This window comes from Bos taurus, chromosome 10 (assembly GCF_002263795.3).
Source record: "Bos taurus isolate L1 Dominette 01449 registration number 42190680 breed Hereford chromosome 10, ARS-UCD2.0, whole genome shotgun sequence".
In the NCBI taxonomy this organism is placed as follows: domain Eukaryota; kingdom Metazoa; phylum Chordata; class Mammalia; order Artiodactyla; family Bovidae; genus Bos; species Bos taurus.
In genome coordinates, this window is record NC_037337.1 from 37,579,831 (window position 1) to 37,602,013 (window position 22,183).

The 22,183-nt window shown below is 41.2% G+C and overlaps 2 protein-coding genes across 4 annotated transcripts in view; both read right to left on the bottom strand.

The window, feature by feature from the left end:
• The window catches only part of VPS39 (VPS39 subunit of HOPS complex), a 45,576-nt gene extending 28,638 nt beyond the window's left edge, over window positions 1–16,938 (bottom strand). Inside the window, exons 1-3 of the mRNA NM_001206244.1 lie at window positions 16,866–16,938; window positions 8,845–8,910; window positions 115–179 (exon numbers count right to left, since the gene is read on the bottom strand). Coding sequence (NP_001193173.1) covers window positions 115–179; window positions 8,845–8,910; window positions 16,866–16,938 — 204 coding nt within the window. The remainder of the gene's footprint in view (window positions 1–114; window positions 180–8,844; window positions 8,911–16,865) is intronic.
• Window positions 16,939–18,805: 1,867 nt separating this feature from the next.
• The window catches only part of TMEM87A (transmembrane protein 87A), a 38,799-nt gene continuing 35,421 nt past the window's right edge, over window positions 18,806–22,183 (bottom strand). For all 3 annotated transcript variants that reach the window (XM_059890639.1, XM_059890638.1, NM_001083515.1), the window contains exons 19-20: window positions 22,136–22,166; window positions 18,806–20,072 (exon numbers count right to left, since the gene is read on the bottom strand). In XM_059890639.1, the coding sequence (XP_059746622.1) occupies window positions 20,031–20,072; window positions 22,136–22,166 (73 nt within the window). In that variant the 3' untranslated portion in view covers window positions 18,806–20,030. The remainder of the gene's footprint in view (window positions 20,073–22,135; window positions 22,167–22,183) is intronic.

Sequence of the window (22,183 nt, forward strand, 5' to 3'; positions counted from 1 at the left end):
AGATATCCCTGCAGAAATAGGAGGACAGACAGCAGAGGATTCAAAGACGAGTAAATAATTTTACCCAAGTTCTAGCTTTGATCAGGCCTCTTAGACGTCAATATCATGACTTACCTGCTGAATCTTTTTGGAGAAGTTCTTATTGGATTTCTCTAATGTCACTTCAAACCTGTTGCAACCTATGGAAAAGAAACAAACACAGGAATACCTATAAAAAGAACCATGACAAAAAAATGCTGCTCCATGCTGCTCTCCTACATGAATCATAAAAAAAAAAAAAAAAAAAAAAATCCTGAAAGAACAGAAGTTGGAGATCTAAAAGAGACAGTTGTCTTTACTGAGGATAGTAAGTTGCTTTTAGCTCCAATTTTAGAACAAAAGGTTTCATGCACCTCTTCCTGGCATTAGCAGAAAGGACCACACCACAGTTTACTGAAGCTGCAAGGTACTTATGAGGATTTTATCCCACATAATAGTACCTTGGCAAAGTATTTCATCAAAAGAGTGTAAAAAGTAACAGTCAAATATGGGAGCCCAAGCAATGAATCCCAGCCCAAAGTGTTCTTAGATCTAACTAACTCCCAGCAGCTACCATATGTCCTGCATCAAAGGACAGAGCAAATACCACCCCCGGAGCTAAAACAATTTAATGCTTCTACACTTACTGCCACTCTCGGGTGATGCTACACCTGCTGACACTGTTACAAAAAAAGCGGGGGAAAGTTATAGGCCTTAAAAACACGTGAAGCCCATCTTGCTGGGGTGACCAAAACACTTAGCGTCAAAAACCACCAAAGGGTCAAAAGGAATAACTATCACAGCGATAATAGCAGCTATGATTAACTAAGCAACAACTCTAGATTTTAAAATTTATGTGTATTCTCTGTGACCTCATGACCACCCCAAGAAGGAGGATTATTCCAATTTCATCTCTGAGAGACCTGACAGGTCAAGCAGTTAGAGAGCAGCTGGTGAGAGACCGCCCAGAGGCAAACTCAGGGCTGACTTTCCGTGGAGCCTGAGTAAAGCCTGCACCCTGTCACCTGCCTCCCAGCTAGAGGAGAGATTATGTACATTGCTGACCGTGCAAGTCAAGTCAGTGGAGATTCTCTGAGCAGCCACAAAGGCCCACGCCACCAAAGCCGCTCTTACTTCCTCCACATGTCCCTAAGAAGAGGAGATGAAGACGGGGCCCTGAAGTTGTGGGCGATTCAGAAACCTACTCTGTATTACGTCATTACATTTCACAAGGGAAAAAAAATCAGCCATTACTGCTTGATAAAGAGTTCTGTATTTGAAAAGGACATTATTACCTCTAACAATTCTCTTTCTAGGCAGAATTATCTAGGACAGAGAATCTCACACTTTTTGATCTCAGGACCCATTCATCTTAAAAATTACTGAGGATCAAACTTCTACATAGATTACAGCTATCAGTGTTCACTACATCAGAAATTAAAACTGAGAAATTCTAAGAACATGTATTTTGGTGGGGAGGGGTGCTATCCTGCGTCTTTGTAGCTGCACAGGTTTTTCTCTAGTTGCGGTGGGTAGGGGCTAATCTCTAGTTGTGCTGTGCCAGCTTCTCATTGTGGTGGCTTCTCTTCTTGCTGAGCACAGGCTCTAGGTAGGTGGGCTTTGTAGTCGCAATTTCCAGGCTCTAGAGCACAGGCTCAATAGTTGTGTTGCAAGGGCTTAGTTGCTCCCCAGCATGTGGGATCTTCCCAGGTCAGGGACTGAATCTGTCTCCTGCACTGGCAGGCGGATTCTTTACCACTGAAACACTGAGGGAAGCCCCTCAAAAACATGCATTAACTGACTTATAACAGTAATAAGTTCATTACATATTAGCATAAATAACATATTTTTATGAATAACAACTATTTTTCCAAATTTAAAAGAAAAGTATTGTTTTACACTTTTGTAAATCTCTTTAAGGTCTGGCAGGAGACCCTGGTTCAATTCCTGGGTTGGGAAGATCTGCTGGAGTAGGGGTAGGCTACCCACTCCAGTATTCTTGGGCTTCCCGGTGGCTCAGCTGGTAAAGAATCCACCTGCAATGTGGGAGACCTGGGTTCGATCCTGGGTTGGGAGGATCCCCTGGAGAAGGGAAAGGCTACCCACTCTAGTATTCTGGCCTCGAGAATTCCATCGACTGTATAGTCCATGGAGTCACAAAGAGTTGGACACGACTGAGTGACTTTCACTCCACTAACATAAGATAGCTGGCTCTCACATTTGTTTCTGCATTTAATCTGTTTTGCTACACTGTATGGTTAAGGTATATGACAAATATCTGTCCTCATGTGGACATGTAGTTGAAAAAGGGAGGAATAGCTTTTTAATAGCTTTTTCAGATAATTGTGGATCTTTGATGCTAGACCAAAACTTGACAAATGGAGATTCTTGCAATCTGGAATCTGAAACCTATTAATGAACTTTTCTGTTACAGTCCATTGGTGTATTTTACATTTTGAATGGCTCTTTTATTCATGCTTTGTTTAGAAAATATTGGTTCACATAGTTATGCAGATTTTCCAAATGTTGACACATTTTGTTACAAGATTGAGAAAAAAAAAAAATCACGCTCAGTGCCCCAGTCTCATCGGAAAAAGCTTTCAGTACTGAGAAGCTGTCAAGTTCATGGGGTTGGATACAATTTTTCCACAATTCTGATTTTCTCTTGAAAGCTCTAACTTTATCATCAGTAACACTACTGCCAGTTGTTTTCTTTGAAGTGAGAGACTGTTCCATTTTTGAGAAAACATCTACCAAACACCCAAATGCTCTGAAAAACCACAATCTATCTGTTAGTCATTCTGATGCTCCATTAAATAGACGGTCAGCTCAGCTCATTTCTCCCAACAATCACATGAGAACTCTTCCATGAGATGGTCACTGGGCTGCATACCTTGCATGCAGCAGAAGTGCTTACTTGTACTTCCCATTACACCACAGAGATTATTGAAGAGGTGTTCTCAACGGCAAGATATAATAAAACTAATACTTTTTACTGCCCCTCACAGAACATGTATGCTTAGTCGCTCAGTCATGTTCAACTCTTTGCAACCCCATGGACTGCAACCCACCAGGCTCCTCTGTCCATGGGGATTCTCCAGGCAAGAATACTGGAGTGGGTTGCCATGCCCTCCTCAGTACTGGAGTGGGTTGCCATGCCCTCCTGCAGGGGATCTTCCCAACCCAGGGATCAAACCCAGGTCTCCCACATTGCAGGCAGATTCTTAACCGTCTGAGTCACCAGGGGTGAAACTGGCAAAAGAAAAAAACCACTGTGAGCATACACGGGGGAGAAATACAACTGCTAGGTCAGTGTGGTGCCCCAGTTTTTTTGACACACTGTCATGAACTTGTTTTAAGGGGCAGCAGTTTTAGCTGCCGCTACTTTTAGACCATCAGTGCAAATGTCAATAAACGTCAATGAAAAAATGATAATGCTTTAGTGTTACGGTGTGAACTTAAGTTTTGACATTGTGGATCCTCTGAAAGGATTGTGGGAAACCTCCTGGGGTCTGGAAACTGTCGACTGAAAAAAAATGCACAACCTAAAAGTTGAGAATTATATTTTATTCTGTACACTTGCTCAGGACCTCAGGAAGAGCCAGGATATATAGGCGTTCAGACCGAAAACAAAACAAAACCAGGTGGTCAAACATCAAAAGAACTGCTATTTAAGAAAACCAGACTTCTCAAATTTAGTGCTTTTCTATGTATGGGAAGATACAAGAGTCTGCTGCTAAGTCGCTACAGTCATGTCCGACTCTGTGAGACCCCACAGACGGCAGCCCGCCAGGCTCCCCCGTCCCTGGGATTCTCCAGGCAAGAACACTGGAGTGGGTTGCCATTTCCTTCTCCAATGATGCATGAAAGTGAAAAGTGAAAGTGAAGTCGCTCAGTCATGTCCAACTCTTAGCAACCCCAAGGACTGCAGCCTACCAGGCTCCTCCATCCATGGGATTTTTCAGGCAAGAGTACTGGAGCGGGGAGCCATCGCCTTCTCCAAGTGTCTGGACTCACTGAAATCATTCCTCTGATATGCACCTTAACCATTTAGGGCCAGTATACTGTTTTTCAGGCTTCCCAAGTGGTGCTAGTGGTAAAGAACTCACCTGCCGATGCAGGGGACATAAGAGACGTGGGTCGATCCCTGGGTTTGGAAGATACCCTGGAGGAGGGCATGGCAACCCACTCCAGTATTCTTGCATGGAGAATCCCATAGACAGAGGAGCCTGGCAGGCTACAGTCCAAGGGGTTGCAAAGAGTCAGAAATGACACAACTGAAGCGACTGAGCACGCAAACACATATACTGTTTTCCTCCCTTCTGAATCCCCTCAGGGTGCACAGTTTGAGGCTGCAGTGGCTGATGGCTTGAGGGTCACACATCCTTTGTCCACTGTTATGGCACGTAACATTTTTCCTTCACAAGACCAAACTGTGCAAACTACTGCTCTAGGGTGAAGCATCACTGAAGTAAACATAAAATTGTTAAGACCTTAGATGAGAAGTAATCTAAAGCCTCTGTTTAAGATACCAGTAGACTGAAGTTTCTGAGTCGACTGAAGCCGAGAGATGTTTGTGAACTCACAGGATGGGGAGGGCTCAGATCAGATTGGAGTCCAAGTCCCGTTCATCCCAGTCTTTCCAGGAAATCTTATTACCCACTCTGTCCCTTTCCTCAGAAAGATAGTCTAGTTGAAAACTTATCAAGGTTTTGATAGGGAGAGAGTAAAGGGACAAACTAGGTAATTCAATAGTTAATCCCAGTAGGGGACTGTGAGTAAAGAAAAAAGTATGGGAGACCCCCGTGTAAACTAAAGACCATGCAAGAAAGCAGGTTTGTTTAAGCACATGTGTGTTAAGCCCCCTCAGTCATGTCCAACTGTTTGCAACCCCATGACTGTAGCCTGCCAGGCTCCTCTGTCCAAGGGATTTTCCAGGCAAGAATATTGGAATGGGTTGCAATGTCCTACTCCAGGGGATCTTTCTGACCCAGAGATCAAACCATGGTCTCTTATGTCTCCTGCATCTGCAGGCGGGTTTTTTACCACTAGCACCACCTGGGAACCACAAAATCACCCAAGAGAAACAGGAAACATGCCTCCAAACAATAAAACAATGGTGCATGAGACACACATCTTGCCCAGTGAGCTCAATGAATTAATGATTCCTAGGTCACACTCCTCTGCAAATACTAAAAACAAAAATATGAGGAAAAAGTGACATTATATTGAAACCTCAGATATGTTGCCATTTTTAGCATATGTTATTGCCTATTTTGTTCCCTTCTATCGCTCCATGATAGTCCCAGTTTGACCACAAAGGACAAGAAAACTCCCCGACCTGGCGTGGAGGAAGAGCAGATGACGGAAGTGTGAGATCTGCTCAAGAATGAGAAAGAAGGTGGCTTTTTCCCCTCTCCCCACTTTTCCTTTGATTAGAGAACTGTAGCCCACTAAGTTCTTAAGGTACAGCACCCTCTTGCCCACCCGACTGTAAGTCTCACAGGTGTCCTATTCTAATAAATCACTCCCTATTTTTTACTGTGCTTCTCGCTGAATTCCTTCTGTGCTGAGATATAAAGGACTGGAACTCCCAAAAAATGCCAACTAGTGGTTTTAGTTTGGAATATCTCAAATGTAGAAATGCAGCTAGTTCCATGGCTGATTCATAGAGGCCCAGGTCTATTTCTGGCTGATAAACAGAACAGAAGTGGCTTAGAACTGAGCTGTTCTCTAAGGGTATACGGAGAAGTGAGGCTTCTAATTAGAGTTTGATTTCCTAACTAAGGTAAGTTAATATTGCTATCCCAGTGACCTGTGGGGAAACTGAGGAAAAGTAACTAACCTGTCAAGGGTTACATGATGAATTGGGGAAGGAACAATCACCACCAGGGTTCCAAGTCAGATTAACATTAACATTACCAGTTTGAGCCTATACTATGTTGAAAAGTTTACTTTTAGAGTCCAGTTTTCAATTCCTCATCACTTATACAGAAATGATATATTAAACAAGTTACTTTATCAGAATGATGGCACAAAGAAGTGATTATCTTTTGGGATAAGAATATTAGATTCTCTTATCTCCCTGCCTTGTACATCATCTGAGCCCACAGTAAAGGGTCAAAACAGAGTTGCTTAATGTTGAATAAAATCAAAGGCAGGTTTAATGTTTAAATTATAGACTGGGTTGGTATCACAGAATACAAATATTCTGGCTTTGAAAAATGTAAAGCAAGGGCCAACAAAGTACTGTCTGGGGGTCAAACCTAGTCCTCCATATGCTTCTATAAATAAAGCTTTGCTGGCACACAGCCACATCCATGCTCTTTTGCTACAGTAGCAGAATAACAATGACAGAGACCTTATGACCTGAAAAGCCCCAAATATTTACTATTTATGTAAGTAGATAAGATAGGGGCTCCCAGAGAAAGAGAATCAGTCATGGTTTTCTTGACATAAAAGAAGCCATTTTTCTTCCCCTAAGCCATTGTGTAATGTAAACCTGACCACAGTGCTTGTCCCTGCCAGGTCTCAGTAATAATGGTCTTAAGGGAACAAAAGAACAAACCTTTATCAGGCAAGAAAAGTCACAACAGCAAAAACAACAAGCAGGTATCAAGACTCCCAGTTCTGTTTCAATGGTAAAGATTAGCCTACTTTCTTGAGATTTTGCAGAATTTAACACCTGTCCCCACTACCCCCCCACAAAAGGATAATGATATTGATCTTCTCAGACCCTCTTGACTTCACTCAACTAAAGCTTCAACTCTCAGCTACCCAAGTCCCTTAACTTAAAAAAACTTTCCCAATTTTGCTGCTTGGGGATATGCTGCTTTGGGAAAGATCTCCTGTGTTCTCCTTAGTTGCAACAAGTAATAAATCCTTCCTTCTTCCACTCTCTTTCTTGCTTGTGTCTTTTTGCTCAACACCCACCAAGAGGCGAACCCAGTTTTGGGGTAACATTTAGTCCTTTTTTGGGAACAAGTTGGCAGACTATTGATTTAAAGTTAAAAAACTTGAAATGAAATATAGGATGTCTCCTACATACGAACATTCAAGTTGTGAACTTTCAAAGATGCAAACGTGCGTTCCATCAGCGTCAGGTTGTGCTGAAATTGCAGCCTGTGCCCTCCAATTGTGTTAGTTGGGTACCCAGGCCAACTTTGTTGGTCTTACAAACAAACAGGACTTACGAACGTGCTCTTGGAATAGAACTCGTTCATGTGTAGGGGCCTATTTTGATCTTCTGGTTTCCTTTCCTACCCCACCACTGAACTTGACTACCATCCTCCTTCCCTATTATACCAGTGAAGGGAAGCAGAATATACCACCCTGACATATGCTTCTCGGACACAAAGATTATTTTGAGCTGAAGGTAACTGAGGTGCAGCAGATACAAGAAAAGCTCTCTACCCTCCCCCATCTGCCAAAGAGCAAGACATAAATTTACAAAGGTCCCTTCTCTCCCCTCTCTACCAAGGGCAACATTTAATTTAGAGACAACTCTAGACCCTTATCAGCCTAGAGACTACACCAGAGCAATCTACCAACAACTTTATCTCCAGCTAGTTTCCCCATATATTTGCCTTCCCATAATTTGCCACTCTAGAAACTCAAAGTCCTCTTCCTTTATCTTGGTGCTTCTCTGATTTACAGCTCCTCATCCAGTCAACCTAAGATGGGTAAGAGTAAAAAAGAATTCTTTCCTCCCTTACACCCGGTAAGATGCTCTTTTTCTCCAATATGTTACCCTTGTTACAAGCTCCAAAGAGAATGCTCTATTTCCACTCTTACAGTAAGCTATTTACTATGGAAAGTTATATACCAGGTTGAAAGCCATGAAATTCTGTTTCTTCGAATATAGCCAAATAATGACAATTTTATATGGTTCAACCTACTCTGGCTTTAACAGCTTATTCCTATAGTATGTATCTCCAGGGTATAATATACAAACATAAATTTTCTACAAACAGAACAGAAATAAAATTAGGAAAAGGGAGTGAGATGCTTCTTCCCCACTAGAGGGCACTCTAACAGAATAAACTTCAAATACTTTTAGAGGCTTCCCTGATAGCTCAGTTGGTAAAAGATTCTGCCTGCAATTCAGGAGACCCTGATTCAATTTCTGGGTTGGGAAGATCCCCTGGAGAAGGGAAAGGCTACCCATCCCAGTATTCTGGCCTGGAGAATTCCGTGGACTGTATAGTCCATGGGGTCGCAAAGAGTTGGACACAACTGAGCGACTTTCACTTTCTACATTTTTACTGACAGAAATACTCAATTAAAGTTTTAGATTTCCAAGTCCTTGCATCCGACCCCAGGAATTTTGTGAGATACTTTATAGAAGAGGAAACTGACCGCGGAAAGGACCTACTCAGAGTCACATGTCAGAGAAGTAAAGCCTGACTAAACCCAGGTCCTCTCTGCCCTAGCCTGCCCCGAAGAAGTTTAATACGATCTTTAAAATCAACAGCTCCTAACTTTTCTTCCCCTTCTATCACACCATTTACACAAGAATTCTATTCCTGTAATATTTCTTATTTCTGGCCTGAGTCTCCAACAAGTGAGAAGGGAAAACACATCCAGCCCCACCTCCCAGAAGGTGATATGGGAACATAGTCTGAAAAAAAGAGAAAACCCTTGAGAGTCTCACAAGTTTCTCCCCACTCCCCGCTCTTCCACTGTGCTACCACCAACCCCCACTCACCTTTTCAATGGTCCAGTAATCATTGATTTCACAGCTGTATACCAGTTGACTACCTTTTTTTTTTTTTTAACTTGAGTAGTAAGCCACTTCCTACTTGGTTCTGAAAAGTTGCCACTTACCAACGTCTTTCCGAATCCTATAGAGAAGAAGATGACCTTGTTTTGTTCCAACAAGCAGCCATTCCTCTGAAAAAGAAAAGGACCATCAGCTTTAGTAAGACCCTGTTTCCTTAGTTGGGGCTTATAATCAGAAATCAAAGGGCTGAGAAAATGAGTTGGCTTTGATAATATGTGTTTTGCAAAACTAAGAAATGTTTATATTCAAGAAATGTTTGAGAATCAAATAATTGAAAACAATATTTATTGAAGTAGGTGAGACATATCAGAGAATGAAAAATGCCGCCAGCTTCATTGTTTCAAAATGAAACTGACTAAAAATATGATAGAAGTTTATAAAATCATCAAATGGGTAGCATAAACATAAGACGAGGTATGTTTCCCTGTGCCATAGCACATGAAGCTTACAGGACTATCTCAAAAGATGGTCTAACAGATAGTATCAAGTGTGACAAAGATGTGAAGAAACTAGAATGTTCATACATTGTTCACAGGAAAATAAAATTGCAGCCCTATGGAAAACAATCTCACAGTTTCATAAAAGACTAAACACAGAGTTACTGTATGACCCAGCAATTCCAAAACCCATGGGTATACACATCATAGAAACGAAAACATATGTTCCCACAAAAAATTGTACATAAGTGTTTATAGCAGTGTTATTCACAATAGCCAAAAGGTGGAAACAGCCTAAGTATCCACCAACAGATGGGTGGATAAACAAAATGTGGCATATCCAATCAATGGAATATTCCAGTCATTAAAAGAAATGAAGTGGTGACATATGCTACAATGCGGAAGGATCTGACAATATTATACTAAATGAAAGAAGCTAGACAAAAAAGGCTACATGTTGCATGCTTCTATTATATTACATGAAATGTCCAGGATAGGCAAATCGAGAGACAGTAAGATTAGTGGTTGCCTAGAGCTGGTGGGCTTAAGAAGAATGGGGCTAGTGGGCTTGGGGAAAAAGAAATGGGATTTCTTTTCAGGGTTACAAAAACGTTTTGAAACTGACTGTGGTGATATTTGCACAACTCTGTGAATGTACTGACAACCACCAAATTGTACACTTTAAATGGGTGAGGTGTATGGTATATGAATTATATTCAATAAAGCTCTTACTGAAAAAAAAAAAAAGAAAGAAAAGATGGGCTTGGTTACTGGTTCTTAAATTTTGATGTGCATCAGAATTATTTGAGGATTTATTAAAATAGATTAGTAGCCCTTGCCCTCAGTTTCTGATTCAGTAGGTCTGGAAGTGGGCCTGGGGATCTGCATTTCTAATAAGTCCCCAGGCAATGCTTATAATGTTTGTCTAGAGATAGCATTTTGGGAGACACTGGTCTTGGCTAAAAGTCAAAAGGTTCTAAAAGGACTTAAATAATTACCCTGATAGATTTATATTAAATAATTAAGCTAAATTAAGTATGTGCAGATATTTCCTTGGCTTTTTGATGTTGTAACATAAAGGTCACTCATTCCCTTCATAAACTTCTAGATCCTTTGTAAAAGAAAATATTGGATAATGGCATAGACAAATTTTACTGAGGATGCATTGTATTCCGGGAAATGCTAAGCACTTATCACATGCTATAACAACTATCCTTTGAAGTATGCCTTTTTCTTTTTTAAAAGAACTTTTGGCCATACTACATGTGGGATCTTAGTTCCCCAACCAGGGAACTGGTTCCCCTTGCAGTAGAAGCATGGAGTCTTAACCACTGGACCGCCAGGGAAGTTTCAGTATGTCCTTAACTTAAATCTCTATTTTATAGATGAGGAAGTTGAGGCCTAGGGAATAAGTAACTTGTCCAGAGTCACACATTTAGTAAGACATGTGTAGCAGAGACAGGATCCCAACCCCAATTTGTCTTACCCTTAGCCATATGCTGAAAGTTGCTCAGTCGTGTCCAGCTCTTTGCGACCCCATGGACTTTCCATGGGATTTTCCAGGCCAGAATACTGGAGTGGGTAGCCTTTCCCTTCTCCAGGGGATCTTCCCAACCCAGGAATCAAACCCAGGTCTCCCACATTGCAGGCAGACTCTTTACCAGCTGAGCCACAAGAAAAGTCCAAGAACACTGGAGTGGGTGGCCTATCCCTTCTCCAGGGGATCTTCCCGACCCAGGAATCAAACCAGGGAGATTTGCAGGCAGATTCTTCACCAACTGAGCTATCAGGGAAGCCCTGATATGAAGCACATGTTATGATGCACTTATTAAGGCATCTCATCTCAAAACAATGGGTGTTAGCCACAGGCTATCTGAAAAGTACGGTTATGTTTATAAAACAGGTCTGGAGCCACTCCAGGTTGATGTCCTTAGTCTTCCAGAAAAAGATAATGACTCTGTCCTCTTTTAGGTTTTAAAGTAAAGGCAGGACACAGAAAGTAAGATAGTGTGCTCTCAATGACGTAAGTGGAAACGAGAAATAACACTAGCTCCAGTGGAACACTGGTGATGTATGTCAGAGCAGAACATGGGGCAAAAACGAGTGCAGTTCACAAGGCCTGCTTTGAAAAATGCATTACGTTTAGAACTTTACTTACATTAATAGATATCACTGTACCGAGCAGTTGATAATATTAAAGTTGATTTTCAGGACACCCACTAATATTTCAAATACAAATAAAACAAAATTTTTTAAAAATTCACTTACACACAAAAACCTACAGCAAACAGGGCAACATAACGTTCACCATCTTCCCCATCCTCTCCACTGTGACCCCCAAACACCTGCCAGTGTCCGTTTTTCTTTACCTCTTTCAACAGGTGCATCAACTACCCAGGTCTGCAAGGCCTATCAACTCTACCTCTACAAGGTACCTGGCAGCAGCCGTCTCCCAGAGTCCCCGGGGACCCCTCGGCCGGTCTCATGCTGTGTGTCCTTCCGTGTTTGCTGTCTCGGACCTTAAAGCACATCTCCAATGCTGTCAGATCGGGGTTTAAAAAATCCTCATGAAGTTGGACTGCCAAAATATGAAGCCAAACTCCTAAGCATGGTTTCCAAGGGTGTGTTTTCCATTTGTACTGAAATGTTTATTTGCCAATAGACATTTCTATCAAATGTCTACTCTACTGGTGATTAAACGGAATCAAATGCATTTATTGAAAAATTAAAAAAAATTTTAATTGAGGGACTTCCTTGGTGGTCCAGTGGTTAAGAATCTGCTTTGCAAGGTAGAGGACAAGGCTTTGATCCCTGGATGAGGAACTAGGACCCCACATGCCTTGGAGCCTGAGAGCTGCAACGGGAATCCCACATGCAGCAACTAAGACCCAATGCAGCCAAATAAAATAAATATTAAGAGAAAAAACTTCTTAAAAAAATTTTTAATTGAAATTTTATTTGACCCTTCTCAATTATTCCTCTGGAGATGCTGACGAAAATGCATTGATCATACATGCAACGTATTGAAACACTTTCTTTTAACTAGTAAAAGCACCACACACATATTCATTTCTAATATTCAAAGTCAAGGAAAACGAGTGCATCATCCAGACATAACAATGGCATAGAGCTCTGACGAGGCCTGATTTGGTTACAGAAGTCAACAGGGGTTCTGGTGGCCAGAGAACCAACTCAAGGCCAGAGGACCAACCCAGGCTCAGGTGACCAGAGGACCAACCCACGCATGCTCTATGTCACCAGACAACATAGCCGTGCGTGCAAAACACTGAACGTGAAAAGCCTGCAGGGCAGGCAGAGCATGGGGTAGGTGGACAGTCTCTTCTGGGACTCAACACTGCACGTCAGAAAGTGGAACACACTACACAAACGGGCAACACAGGCAAAAACAAAGGAGAGTCAGCCCTAGAAAACTCCCAATGGCCTAATCCTGAGCCACAGGATCACAGACACCATTCCTCCTGGGAGGGAAGGTGGAGCCCTATAGCTCACAATTACCCTAGCAAAGCTCCCCATTCAATAGTGCTGCTGCTGCTGCTGCTAAGTTGCTTCAGTTGTGTCCGACTCTGTGCAACCCCATAGATGGCAGCCCACCAGGCTCCCCCGTCCCTGAGATTCTCCAGGCAAGAACACTGGAGTGGGTTGCCATTTCCTTCTCCAATGCATGACAATGAAAAGTGAAAGTGAAGTCGCTCAGTCGTGTCTGGCTCTTTGAGACCCCATGGACTGCAGCCCACCAGGCTCCTCCATCCATGGGATTTTCCAGGCAAGAGTACTGGAGTGGGGTGCCATTGCCTTCTCTGATCCAACAGTGCCGCTCAGTCCAAATGCATGTGATAAACCCCCACTGCTGAACATGGCAGGGAGTACAGAGATGAACAGGGTAGTGCTCACTTCCCTTCTTTGAGTCACAGGGCAAAGAACAGTGTTTCTCAAAGCAGCAGCCCCTAATTCGCAGTGTCAGAATCACTTGGACTTATTAAAAATGCCCAGTCCTGAGCCAAGCTCCCAGAGATTCTGATGCAGTGATTCTGCAGTGGTGCCCTGAAATTTGCATTTTTAAATTTTTTCATTATATGAGAAATTTACCTAATTCCAAAGCTAAAACTATGAAAAGTCCATCCTGTCCACTTCACCTTGTTCTCTTCCTTCTGCTGTAAGTAACCATTTTAATCAACCTTGACTTATTTTTCCATTGTTTCTTTGGAAAACAAATACAAATGATTTGGTATACACACATACAGATACACACACACATACCTACATTTTTTTTATAGGCTCTTAATATACATTAAAGTTTGAGAACCAAGCTCTAGAATCAGATATGATTTACTGAATTTACCTTGGAAAAACTACTTAAATTTTCAGGTTCTTCCTCTGGAAAATGGAGTTGTTATTAGTACTCAACAATGAAAGCCCTTACTATTAGTCAATTAAACAAATATTTAATAAGTATCCATTATGAGTCAGGAACTCTTCTAGGCACAGTAAATAAACCTATGTACAAAATGAAGTTGTTGCTCTGAAGGAACTTATACTCTAATATGGAATGACAGAGACAATAATAACATAAAATAGCAGTAAGAGGCTTCTATGATAAGAAGATAAGGCTGAGCAAAAGAGTAGCACATTGATGGATGTGGCATTTTCTTTTATACACAATAGCTCGGGAAGGTCTTGCTGATTTATGTGATATCTCAGCAAACAAAATGAGGGATGAGCCATATATCTAGGACAAGAGACTGTCAGGCAGAGGAAGCAGCAAGTGCAAAGGCCCTGAGATAGTTACATGCTTTTTGTGTTCATGGAACAAGAACGACCATGTAACTAGTAGCAGAGAGGAGCAAGGGATAAGACCACAGGGAAAAACCAGGAACATAACTAGAGGCCTGATCATGACAGGTGTTGCCAGTCATGTTAAGGACTTTGGAACTTATTCCAATTGTGATGTGAAGCTACTGGAGGGTTTTGAGCAGAGGAGAGATGCAAATAGATGACGTTTTCAAAGGATCTCTCTACCTCTATGTGGATAGAAGACTGCAAACAGCACAATGGCAAACCCAGGGTGATGAGTCAGAAGACTATTATAGTCATTCAGATGGGAAAGACTGGTGCCTTCATCAACAGCAGTGAACAGTAGAGATGGAGAGAAGCAACTGGATTGTAGAATTTCTCAGGAGGTGGAACAGATAAGATTTGCTGATGGATTGGATGTGGTGTATAAGAGATTAAGAGAAGTCAAGGATAATTCCAAGGCTTTGGGGTTTAGCCAAATGGGTAAACAGAAATGCCATTTCTGTTTGGAGAGATAATGGGATACAGGGGGACGGGCACGTTTTGAAGTCAGGAACTGTTTTGGCCATGCAACCAGATATCCAAATGAAGATGCTGAAGAGGCAGCTGGATTCTACAACTCTGGAGTTTGTACGGATTCTACAACTCAGGAGAAGTCTTCCTCCTCCTCCTCATCACCATCAGTATCTTCCTCACTTCCATGTCCCAGAAGATGGGATTATGGTGGCTCTATGACATCATCCAGCTCAAATACTGTCTGGCCCTCCAGAAGCCTGGAGGTTCCTGGATGAACTTTCCACCTAAGGTCACAATGTAGACAGAAGGGGTAAAAACTAGAAACAGCACTATTTACTGCGGCTAAAGCCTGAAAATAAAGTAGTTTTGAGGCACAAGGCAGTAAATGGCCTCTCACAGCCCAATACCTAGGGCATCAATCTCGTAGGCAACAGGTGTTTCTCCTGTTTTGCTGGAGTTTAGACAGGCCAAAAGCTACCTACCATTTCAAAAGCTGTTTCTGGAAAGCACAGGTACAGAAAATCTTTATGGTAACAAACTGCAGTTGGTAAAAGAGCCTGAAATATGTGGACTACTAGTCCCACAGGGTATCAGGGTCAAGGATTCTGACAAGCTAAGTGGAGTGTGGCAAGCGGCTGTATCCATCCTTTTCAGAAACATATGTCCGAGGCTGAGTGGATTAGCCTTCCCTCCATGATCACATATTAGGCAGCATAAGTCTCTGTTATCATTTATCTTGTATTGTAATCTGTTCACATTTCTTTGTCTGCCACTGTGTGTCCCAGGAGCACAGGCACTGTTTCTTACTCATCTTTGGGTTCCTCTTTCTAGCAGAGAGACTGGCCCATGCAGGCACTTAATACACACTTGACAAAGAAACAGGGGAGTGATCCCCTTTGTGCTGAGTGTCAGATCTTTCATTTTTTCAATTTCTTTTTTTTTTTCCTCCTCTACTTATTTTAAATTTTTACTGAGAGCATTTAATGACAGAAAAGTGGAAGTTTTCTTGAGATACCTGGAGGAAGTAGGATTCTCTCCTTAACCCTAGGGCAGATTGCTATGGAGGTGGTGACTTTAAAAAGTCCCAGAGCTAAACAACCACACTGTTACTGTATAGCACAGGGGCCTATATTCAGTATCATGTGAAAACCATAACAGAAAAGAAGATGAAAAATAATGTATAATATATGTAAAACTGAATCATTTGCTATACAGTAGAAATTAACACAACAGTGTAAATCAACTATATTTCACAAAATAAAATTGAAAAAAGAGGTCCATGGCAGCTGGGGGAGAGTGGGGGCGGGGGTGCACACATTAATAAGATATGTAGTGAAGGTACCTTACTGAAAAGGATGTGAAGAATTCTGACTGAGTGGCACTGTCCATGACAATGAATAGATGCCAGCTACCACCAAGATTCCACCAAGCCCATCATGATACTCAGCTCAGTGTAAGATCTGATTAAGGTTCTGAGCCACCTTGATTTCTAGGACCTGGACATTAACAGGAAAGACTGAAATTACTTCTGTTTGGTCTTTGGTTATCAGACACACAAACACTTGTGGATAGGAGCATAATGTTCACAGGAGTCAAGGTTTATTTCAGAAACCATTTGTATTCTAGAACAGAGACACCTGATCTTGCTTTCTGTACTGGCCAATCCCAAGTGGATCATGCAACGTTTTATGGGTTAGGTTTCCTGACAGCCTGAAATGACCCTCTTCTACTTATAGGAGTTAGGTAACTTGGGCATTTTGATTATGAGACAATCAACCACTTGGCTAGATTAAAAGTGGAGAGTAACAAGTTAGCTACAGTAGTTAGAAGTAAGTGATGAGTGGCCATTAAGGGGAAAAAGACATAGCTGCTAACTTGCTCAATGCAAAACAAGCAAACAAAAAGCAAAACAGTGTTGTCTTTCATCTGGAAAACAACACAGTCTGGACGAGTTCAAGCCCCTAGCAGTCTGAAAACTTCTGTGGAACTTTGTTACCCAAACTAAAGACTTATTGGGAACAGAAATGAGCCAAAACTGAGTAGTTAATAAGGAAAGTTCCACCCCCAACTCCCTACCGAGAGCAAGGGCAGGTGAACATCCCTAAAATGCCTGGATCCCCGGAGATCGCCCAAACAGCTCCACCGCCCTCGCTGTCAACAGTGCTCTGCCTCCCCTCATCCTAGGCCCCTCTTGGAGGACACCCGACCAGAGTCCACACAGCCAGAGGCCGTCCACTTCCTTAGCCTCGTGAAAGGTCTCAGCCGCTCCCGCGCTGACCCCACCTGGCCCCTCGTCTCACCCCAGGCAGCCAGACAGTCGATCTGCAGAGGCAGCTTTTCTAGAATCGGCACCGGCTCGAAGGCGTCGTGCATGGCGGCAGGCGCAGTCGCCGCCACAGCCTCAACCGGATTGTGCCGGGTCGGGTGTGGGGCCGGAATCAGGACCAGGGAAGAGTGGGGACCTCGGCTACTGGCCCTTGGGCAATAGAGCCATCAACAACACCGGACTTCCTGCAGAGTTAAGCCCGCCCCTTCCGCAGCTGAAGTTCCGCCCCTTCCGCCCCGGTTCCTAGCGCAATCTCCAGGAGTGATCTGGTACCTGGGTTCGCGTTTTTCGCTGGACCATCGTGGAGCCCGAGTGGTCATGGGTTTAACAAGGTGGAAAAGGGATCTTAATCTTTGAACTGTTTTGGGCATCAGAGCATGATGAAGAATTCAGGCTTTGGCGTTAGTTAGACTTGGGATGGAGACCTGTTACTTAGGAAATGAGCTCAGGAGCTGTGGCGTTTAAGAAACAATCTCTAGAAGCCTTAGTTCTGTATCTGGAAAGTGACGGTAGTGTTGTGTACCTAACCTTGTGAGCTCTTAGCAACAGCTGACATTCTAAGCACTCAATCAATGGTACTTTTAGTATTACCATTATAAACCCAACTAATTCGCAGTAACTTTCCCTTATATTTTATTTTAGGGGCTTATCGAGGCCAGTGGTTCTCAAAGTATGGTCCCTAGGTCAGCATCACCTGGGAACTTGTTAGAAAGGCAGTCCCAGACCTCATCCAGCCCTACTGACTCAAACACTGAAAGCGGGAGGGGTGGGTGGTGATCCAACTGTGTTTTATTAAGTCCCCAAGGTGAATCCATGAACTTTTATTTAAAGTTTGAGAATGAATGCAAGAATGATCTGTATCTGGCCGTTTACCCCCAAGAAAACAGCTAGTATGCTGTGAAGTGAAGCATTTGGTTTAAAGTAAAGTGTAAAAGAAAAAAGGAGTGAGTCTGTGATACAACCATATTAAAAAACAAAAACCCTACAGCCCTGGTCACTTTTAGTTTCTTCATCTGTAAATGAGGAATACTGTCCCATCTTTATCAAATACTGTTTCTGATAATCAAATGAAGTATTTTCAAGTAGTAAGAAACACAAAAATTGCTGAAGAAATCTTGGGGCTAATTTTCCCCATAGAACTGAACACCTTGAAAATGTAGAATTACCAGCTGTTCTGCTAGAAGGCCTGCTCCTTGTAGTTCCAGTTCAAGACCAAAACAAACAATGTAGACTCTTAAGTTGGTTACAGGCCAATGTGATAATATAAATTCCTTCTGAACCTAGTCTAAGAACTGATACACTACAGCCAATCACATTAACACGTCATGAGAAAATGGAATTACCAGGCTATAGAATTTGTGCTATACACCCCTGCTTGTAACAGTAGGTTTCTGGAAATTTCCAGGCAGTCTGGTGCTTAGGACTTAGCACTTTCACTGTTGGTGGGGGAACTAAGATCCTGCAAGCCATGTGGTGTTTCAAAAAAAAAACAAAAAATGGGGGTTTTTGCCTTGTTTCAAATTGATATCTAACCAGTTTCAAAAATATATGACCAATTATCCTGCTGCATTATGACCACTATTCACTTGCTGAGTTTTGGTGTGGAAGAACAGAAGCACACAAAGTTAATACCAGCTGTTTGCAAATAGGTTAACCCGAGAATAGGCAGTTTGTATTGTTTCTTAAGAGATACTATCTAGGTGATTTTTGTTGTTGTTGTTGTTAATCACCATACCAAACAGCTAGAGAAATGTTATATAAACACTTTAGTGAAGATTGTAGTCACATGGTCACTGATTTTAACAGAAAATAAGACAATATAGAATAAAAACCAAGGAAGGAAAATTCAGTGAGAGTGTGGAGAAAGAAGGGTCTTCAGAGAAAGTCTTGGAAAAAAAGTGACAAAAACATGAATTTTGTTAAAACTTTTTAATATTAAAAAGTGGCATGAACTTTCTATGTAGAACAAAAAATCTTGGGAAGGCAAAATTGGACAAAATCATTCGAACAAATAATAGTGCTTCAAATGAATCCCATCACCTTGTGATGTTTCTTATAAACCATCCCTAAGCCAACACCAGATACAAGTACAATCCTAAAAAATGAGCAGCAGTCCAGGGCCTCCACATTATTTCATGCAGAAAAAACTGTTTAAGAAAAGAAGGACCTGTTCCTTTATATTAGCTCCTGCTTCTGAAGCATTATGACCCCTTTAGCAGGGTGCTCGCTCACATGCACTTATGATGGAGTGCCTTTCTGCGTCTAGTGCAACACCCAGGGAAAGGCATGAAGGCAAACAGAGCACTGCCCAGGACTCCACAACGCTGCCCCTGAAGGCTTACAAAACAGTAGTTAAAAGTTCTGGAGTGTGCACCACATTGCCAGCAATGGGATGTGTCACAATAGCAGATGTCAAAAGAGTTAAGCTAATATTTCTCTCTAAAGTACATCTGAAATAGAAAAATCTTTAATATACACCATTTGTAAACAAAATTGCACTTGATTTTGCTTCTTCAAATGATCTAAATCACACTGTAACAGTCTCTCTCTCTCTCCCTTTGTTGTCTGTTGTTGCTCTTTTAATCACTGATAGAACTGTGGCTCCTTAACGCAGGACTTTTCTTTCCCCCCCCCCTCTAAACTACCTCTGCAAGATTTAACCTTGGCTTCCCAGGAAACGCAAAGATAATTAACAATTTCACCCATCACCTATGTAATTCCCTAAATAAATAAAAATTACAGGCAGTTGCTCCTGGATATTACATATTATGGCGTTGATGTCACAGTTCTTCAGAGGATGTTAAATTTTTTAGTTTGACAGATTAAACAATTTAAACATTATAGAAGGTTTAGGAACAACATACACAAGTTGCATAAACATCCATGTCAGGGTGTGGGAGGGAAAGGGGCATCAATGCTGCAAATAAAGAACTTGTAGATTGTTTTCATCCTATGAACTTGTTTTCAAGAGAATATTCTCCTTGTTCCAACACCTCTCACCAGCTCCAGTGCACAAAGATCAAGGAACAGATCAAGATCTCATTGCCTCCTTTAATCCCATGGAGCAGTGCAGTGACTAACATAGAAGCTGATCTCTTTTCAGGTCCTAGCGATCCTCAGTTGCAAATCTTCCCATTCTTTACTCCATTTTGGATCTTTCGAAGTGCGTGATCATTCGTTCCTAGGGAGGAAAAAGTTATTTTAAGTATATTAATTTTAAATGGTCTACATTCCAAATATCTTTTACAAAAATGATCCCAGGTTTTCTTAAGTACTTGCTTATGTTCATTAGCTATTTAGAGCAATGCTTCCTAATCATCTATGAAGATTTTGAAACATACAGATGTCCAAGTCCAAAGATTAACTGAAGCAAAATCTCTAGGCTTCTGGACAACAAGCCACAAATCAAAAGGAACTGTGTATTTTAGAATCACTTAAGCCTTAATAAAAATGTGTACCTCCTGTGATTCAGGAATTTAACTTAACGAAAGAGTCAAGGATATGGGCAAAGATTTAGCTTCTACCATCTCTGCTATTGTAACAATGTTAGAAAGAATTGTGTCCAAAAATATAAGACTGTATAGACAAACTACAGTATATCCTGATTAAAATTACATTTGATGAAGAAGTTCTAGACATCTGTTGCACAACAATGCACATATAAATTAACACTTTGCACTTGAGAAAGGTTAGAATGGTAGATTTTATGTGTTTTCCATTATAATTTTTTAAAATCATGTAAAGAATTACATTTGATTATAAAACTATTTATAATATGCTGTTTCAATTGAAAGGATTAATGTAATACTATTAAATTTCACAGTAACTACACAGGAATTTTACTTTAGAATAGTCTTCATTTTTCCCAAACTCTGACAGAACTGTAAATCCCTTTGCAATATTATCAATTACATCAGAAAATCTATCCTTTTCACATTTTTTTCTTAGAAATACCCCTCCCTGAAGCTCTGTTCTCCTGTTCCATTCTGGACTAACTGCTCTCCAAACCTGTTGCTCAGCTGTCACTGAGAATTTCTTACATCATCATCCTAGGAATTTATCCCTGCCTCTGTGTCAGATCCTTGATTTCCTGGATCCAAAGTCTTTCTCTTTATAGCTCCCTCATATTCATATATTTTATGAATAAACATCTACATATTAATTTTACTTTAGAATACTTTCTGATTTTATTTTAGAATACATTTCCTGGGAAAGCACACGTAGGATGTCAATTATTTTATTTTTTGCATGACTGAAAACATCTTTATTTTATCCCCAATTGATAATTGAGTATAGAATTCTAGTTTGAAAATAATTTTTCTCAGAATTCAAATAACATTGTTCTATTATCTTCTAGCTTCCAATGTTGCTGAAGAGTCTGATGTTGTTGAAGAGTCAGATTCTTCAACTCTAGTCCTTTACCTGTTTCTCTTGTAATTCATTTAAGTTCTTGAACCATTTTTTTATACAGGAAAATATAAAACCATGAAGTCTGCCACCAAAAGTACTACAATAAACACATATTCCCTGAACAGCACAGCTGGGTTTCACATCCTCAGCCCTCTCTGGTTGAAATATGGACATCCAGAAAGTTGAAGCCAAAAGGGAAGTCCTGAAGGCCAACCCATTATAAGCAGAAGGTGGCGCCCAAGAGAAAGAACTGAGAATACACCACAAAAAGCCAAATGTTCTGTAAGCAGGCTTGTCTGAATGGTAGAGTTCTCAGTTAATTGAATGCATAGAACAGCTAAGGCATCTGACACTGTGCTGCACCACACAGCAGGTCAGTGGGAAGTGAAGAAACCATTTTTTAACAGTCAATCCAATACAGTAAGTCACAATGGGCAAAGGCTTTTAAAAGGCTTTCTGAAATCAAGATAACCTAAACATTCAGAACATGTCTAGAAGAGGTTTCCATGAACTCAGACTGCAAGTCTTATATAAGACTTCATGAGAAACCTTCTAGACGAAGTGTATGGAACCATATTAGAAGACTAAAAATCAACATAAACATTTTGTTGTTGTTCAGTCTTGAAGTTGTGTCTAACTCTTTGTGACCCCATGGACTGCAACAACATAAACATCAGAAGTATACTAATTATCCTCATTATCTGTAAATAGTGACACAGAGTACTGATAGTAGGTAACAAAACCAGGCCATTACTGAGTCAAATAAATCAGTGTTCTTGAACAAAAGACTGATGAATGACACAAAGTTTATGTGTATATTATTTGATTACTAACCTCATCTGAATCCAGAAGGGCTGGAAGTGCTCTACAGAGAGAAAAACA